The sequence below is a fragment of the Lactuca saligna genome, chromosome 4 (genome assembly GCF_052625555.1).
Source record: "Lactuca saligna cultivar CGN05327 chromosome 4, ASM5262555v1, whole genome shotgun sequence".
Lineage (NCBI taxonomy): Eukaryota > Viridiplantae > Streptophyta > Magnoliopsida > Asterales > Asteraceae > Lactuca > Lactuca saligna.
The window spans coordinates 157,961,886-157,967,910 of record NC_136420.1 but is presented as its reverse complement, the minus strand read 5'-3'; the positions used below and the strand labels follow the sequence as shown (position 1 = coordinate 157,967,910).

The following is a 6,025-nucleotide window of genomic DNA, read 5'->3' as shown; positions in this document are numbered from 1 at the left end:
TTTATCTTGTTTGATTGAAATGAAACTATAACCTTATTTATATGATCCAATTGTAACCTTGTAATGTTTTTTTATAATGATTTAAACAACCTTAATTGAAACATATATAGTTAATAGTTTGATACATAGCGTTCATATGTACTTAAAAATATACAATATACAAGTACAAATAAAAAATCATGCATATATTATGTTAATGATTAACTTTGGAACTTAGATCCACTTATTAATTCGGACCAAATTTATGTAATCCTCATGTTCGAAACAAAATTAAATTTGTATGAATTAAACAACATTAAGGAAATATCAAATTATGCACATAACTTTATATTTGACAAAAAAAAAATATTAAATACTACAGATACTCCATAACTGATAATATAAAATTAAATAAAGTAATCAACTCATTAGCTTATTGTTTTTTTTTTCTTTCTTTCTTTCATGTTTTCTTATCAAACAATATATATAAACAACAGGTTTTAGGCCTTCAAATTTAGGATTGGGCGTTACTATTTTGTGAGCCTGGATTATTCCCAAAGGTGTTCTTCACGGCACCGGCGGCACCCTCAGCCACGTTCGCCGCTCCCATCGCCGCACCTTGTGCTAATCCCAGCACCCCACTTGCTGCTCCGCCGGCTATGTCCGCCGCTCCTTGTGTCATCCTCTTCACAGAATCCCCTGTCTGCATACACCGCGTATTCAATCGATTTAAATTTCCAATTTTCAGTCCGACTTTGAATGATCTCGTAAATTAAATTTGTATTGATCGCTGTAAGATTACAATACCTGTTCCATGATACCAGCGTTTTGTGCAGATTGTTGGTTCGTTGCTGCATCTCTATGCAACTGTCATCACCGTGAACATATATATACATAAGTTTAAGAAAAAGATGAGATTGAAATTGTTATGAAATTACAAACACGAGCCTAGATATGTCGTGGGAAGACGGTGTTCGCGATATATACCTGTTGTTGACCTAAGGCGGCCTGAGCGTCGGTCATGGTCTTTTGGGTGGCCATTTCTGATCTCTGTAAGTAAAATTGTCGGGGGTTTGTACTTTGTATGGAAGGAAGAAGAATATGTATTTATAGATTTACGAGAAAAAGCAAATTTGTTGCAAAAACGCATGGACTTGCTAACACATGGCGTAGAAGGGTGACGTGACATGACATGCACTAGATAAGGCACTGTTTATGGAAACATGCTTCGGTGGTCAAACTGCTTCAAGATTTTTATGACAAAATTACAAAAACGGTGATGACTGTCGTATATATTTTTTTGGGTTTTTGTGTAAAATATAATAAGTTTTTTGGATTGATGGTTATATATATATATATATATATATATATATATATATATATATATATATATATATATATATATATATATATATATATATATATATATATATATATATATATATATATATATATATTAAAGTTGAATTATTGGAAGGCTATCATGAATTTGCAATATATCCAAAATTACCAAAAGGGGTGAATGCTCCTTTTATCACTCTTATTTCTAAGATCTCTAATTCGACATATATGAAGGACTTGAGCCCATTAGCTTGATTTCTAGTAGGGATGAACATATGGATCGGGGAACCGGTCGGAACCGGTACCGGAATCGGAACCGGTTCTAAACCGGAACCCAATGGAACCGGTCGGGTCGGGATGTTATTTTTATGGATTTTTGGAACCGGAAACCGGTAGGAATCGGAACCGATATAACCGGAACCGGTAGAACCGGCAAAAACCGGAACCGTATGATGCTATTTTTCGAAGATCAGTTCAAACATTTGAAGATACGATAAGAACCGGTAGGAACTGGGAACCAGTAGAACCGCCGGGCCCGTTCGGTTCTTGATTTTGGCCGAAGCCGGTTCCCGGTTCTGGCCGGTTCCAGCCGGTTCGGTCCTTTTGCCTAATTTCTAGTGTGTATAAATTATATCCAAGATCTTGGCTCTCCGTTTAAAAAAAGTGCTTCCGCCTCTATCATATTCATAGGCAAGGCTCAATCAACATTTATTAAAGATTGTCAAATCTTGGATGGTCATTTGATTGTCAACGAGGTTATTGAATAGGTGAAATATAAAAAGAAATCTATGTTAGTTTTCAAATTTGATATCATCAAAGCCTATGATACGGTATCTTGGGACTATCTCGACTCGATGATGGAACATAAAGGCTTTGGACTAAATGGCGTAAATGGATCAGGGAATGCTTGAAATATGGGACTTCTTCAATTCTTGTCAATGCTTGTCCAACTTCAGAGTTTTCAGTATGACGTGGTCTTAGACAATGAGACCCCATATCTCTCTTCTTATTCGCATTGGTAATGGTGGGGCTTAATCAGAATTATTTGGTAAAGGATGGAGTGAATTATTTGTTAATGCTTGTCCCTAGATTATTTAGTATGGAGGCTAATCAGAATTATTTGGTAAAGGATGGAGTGAATGCTAATGGAGGTTCGTGGGACTGGAGAGGGGATATTCGTGCAGGCAGAAGTAGAAAGAAACTTGACCAGTTGTAGGTTACTCTTTCCTTGGTTTCGTTATGGAACAAGGAGGATAAATGGTGTTGCCCAGGAGGTCCGAAAGGGCGATTCACGGTGATTTGGGTGAGACAAGAGTTGAATAAAAAATCTCAGCATCGGATCGACATTAACAAATCGAGTAAATGGATTCCGAAAACCTTTTGACCGATTTAGTCCTTGCAACAAAAGTTTTTGCCACACTTCTTTAGTTCCAATGCACCTCATAAATAGTAGACTTTAGACACTTCAGGTTTTTGCCACACTTCCTTAGTCATTTTGACACTTTTGGTCCCTACAGTTAAAACTTTTATATTTTAGCATATTTAATCCCTACAAACAAATGTTTTATATTTTGACAAATTTAATCGCTGCAAAACCTTTTGGTGGATTTAGTCTCTACGACAAAGGTTTTATATTTTGACAGATTTACTCCCCGCAAAACCTTTTGGCAAATTTACTCCCTGCAAAACCTTTTGACAGATTTAGTCCTTGCAACAAAGGTTATACATTTTGATAGATTTAGTCCCTGGAGGTTTTATATTTTGATAGATTTAGTCCCTAAAATTTTTTAATTTATAGAAAAGGTCCCTGGAATTTTTTTCAAACACAATCCATATATGTAAGATGTTTGTGTTTTGGTAGGTTTGACCCCTATGTACCATAATTTACAATATTTTGTGGATTTGTCTCTTTTGGTCTGAGAAAAAAGAAAAATTCTCTCGAGGTGAAGCCTAGGTTATGCACCTAGTTTAAATAAAACCCAATTAATTTAAACCATCTTTAATTATTGTTGTTAAGGATGGGATCCCAGAATCATATTCTGGATCCTTAATATTACTGAAATCTCTGGATCCTTAAATATATCGCATGATCGTGTTTATTATTACTAATAATTCATAACACTTATAACGACTATATTTTTCTCTCTTTTTCTCACATGTGCAGAATTAGTCAACACAAGACTTATTCTCAACGGAGAATCACTTCAACTAAACTTAAGACCCGGGGATACCAAGTCAAACAACATGAAAATTCTTGTTCAAGGAGGATCCCGAAAATCTCATACTTTTTGTTGATTAGCTTAGACTATAAATAACACATATAAATTACACACTACGTACATGATTAGCCTGATTACTACACTTGTAATCGTATTAAGTTCATCATCTTTATAACCTCATATTTAAATCAACAAAATACAACAAGGCAGACGATCATTATCACCTCCCAAGATTTTATGTCGGAGATTCTATAATGGATCAAGGACTTCCTTGTAACTCACTTGTCTCACTTTGTGTAACATACACGTTTTGAAATCGTGTTTCGTAATGAATAAAATTGTGAAATACTATGTGAAATTGAGTGTTGAGTTCTAACATATGGTTTTTACTAGAAATGAAGTAAAACTATGTTTAGAATCACTCAGAAAGTATTGGAAGTCTTATGAGATTCCAATTAAAAGTCAAATAGTGAAATTTAACGAAAACATAAAATTTTAAATAAGTAAAATTTTATTATTGAAAGTTGTAAATAATCTCGTTAAAAACTTGTAGGCGAAAACCTCGTCGAAATCCGAGTTATAACGAAAAAGTTATGACCAATCGAAGATCTGCGATAAAACCGACACGACGCCGAATGACGTAAAAAGTGAGTTTTTGATAAACTACTTTTTAGCCTTAGTAATCTAAATGAAAGTCGTAGTATTCGTTAAACCGAGAAATTCGATAAAAAGAACGCCAAAAGCTGACTTCGTATGAGGAAGTTATGATTTTTCGAAGTTTCAGCTTAGTAATAGACAGCTAAAAACTCGAATTTTAGATCGAGTGATTTTTAGCCGACACATCCTAAATGAGAATCGAAGGTCTTTCCATTTGTAGTACAATGGTAAAAAGTCTGATGAAAACGGATGTCGGATGAAGAAGTTATGAATTTTTAACGCATTTTCCTGTTCCGGTCTGTTAAAAATAATAATATTAAAATTAAAGTCAAAATTAGCCAACGAAGTCTAAACAAAAGTTGTAGAGCATAATTTTAGGTACACGTGCATATAAAGAACGTCAAAAACGGAGCTCGTATAAGAAAGTTATGGATTTTAGAAGTTTGGGGCACATTTTCCGAGAATTTCGCATGAACAGTGTCCGGCCACGTCACCTCGCACGAAGCAACAGCATCATCCGAGACATGGCCCAATCCGGAGCCGGCACGTGTCGCTTACTGATTCGACCAAAGTGCAGACCTATGAACTTCCAACGCGTCTCGCATGCGTGTCCGAAGCTCGCTCATCCACGCCTCCTCGCATCCGAGCCTCGTGACCTCGCCTCGCAGTGCCACCTGCTTCGCCCTACTGCTGCCGCGTGCCCCTTCGCTGCTGACTCACCTTTCATCCTCGCGTGTCTCTCTCTCCCTCGCTGCCATCTGTCTCGCTGACTCTTGTTCTCGGACCGACCCTCGCATCTTCGCCCCTATAAATAGAAGGCATGCGAGATTTTCCGGGTAGTTTTGGAATTTTGCCATTTTTCACCCCTAAATCCATATTTTCACTATTTTGACTTTCCCCAAAGCCCCGGTATCAATTTTAGCACCCGAAACACGTCCCGAAGCTCCTGAGAAGCCCGGAAATTTTATCTTTTCGGTTTTGAAGCCTTACCTTCGTAGAGCCCGGTTTTCAATTAAGCTCCAGATTTTCAACGTAGAAAGTCATATTTAAAGCCGAAGTGCTATCCAAATTACTATTTTAACCCCCGGTTAACTTAAGGTGAGTTCAATATATAGGAACAATTGTATGTTATGTGCTATATGTGCTATGTGCTTTTCAGTGTTATTATTCTGAGTTATTTTCCCATATTATTTTATTCGCTATGTTTATAGCAATTTTAATACCTTTGACCATGTGATCAGTGAAAGGACTTAGATTCACATTGGTACTGGTACGTAGCCTCTAGCCATGTAAATCATGTCTCCGTAAGAGAATGACTTCTATTCTATGGCATTGGCAAATGGTTAGACATGACTATAAGCCTGAAATCTAACAAGATGTTAATCAGAAATTGCATGTCTTCTATGCCATTTGGGCCAAAGTTTTATTGATGTATATCAAGCATTGAAAAGTATATCTTTGAATAAAGTCTTTTATTGATATGAACGCTTGTCACATGATTACACATATGTCTCGCTGTTCCTCTTTGCTTTTGCTACATTGAAGTATATATATGGCATAACGTTATATTGTATCTATTATCGAACTCACTAAGCGTCACCGCTTACCTTATCAATTTTTAACAATTGCAGGTGATAACTAACTAGTATGTTTAGAATAGTTTGTAATAGTACTTTTGTACTTCAGTTTATGTTTGTATAAATTACAATATCATGGGTAGTTATGTAATATATAATACTTTGTAATAGTCGGTTTGTATCCAATAGTTTGTAATCCCATTATCAATGTAAAATATTTCTTTTATGAATATGCAAGTAGCATGTTTTGGA

General features: G+C 35.9%; 1 protein-coding gene across 1 annotated transcript; it reads right to left on the bottom strand.

Annotated features, from left to right (window-relative positions):
- Positions 1–295: 295 nt before the first annotated feature.
- On the bottom strand, positions 296–1,045 carry LOC145038886 (uncharacterized). The gene is made up of 3 exons (XM_078987106.1): positions 967–1,045; positions 787–846; positions 296–682 (listed from the first exon to the last, which is right to left on the bottom strand). The coding sequence occupies exons 1-3, from the start codon at positions 1,018–1,020 to the stop codon at positions 494–496; spliced, it is 303 nt and encodes a 100-aa protein (XP_078843232.1). The 5' UTR covers positions 1,021–1,045; the 3' UTR covers positions 296–493.
- Positions 1,046–6,025: the final 4,980 nt, after the last annotated feature.

Coding starts and splice junctions, on each gene's coding strand:
- LOC145038886 (XM_078987106.1), bottom strand. CDS start 1,020: ATGGCCACCCAAAAGACCATGACCGACGCTCAGGCCGCCTTAGGTCAA. Junction 847..966: donor CCGCCTTAGGTCAACAACAG/GTATATATCGCG, acceptor CGGTGATGACAG/TTGCATAGAGATGCAGCAAC. Junction 683..786: donor ACGCTGGTATCATGGAACAG/GTATTGTAATCT, acceptor CGGTGTATGCAG/ACAGGGGATTCTGTGAAGAG.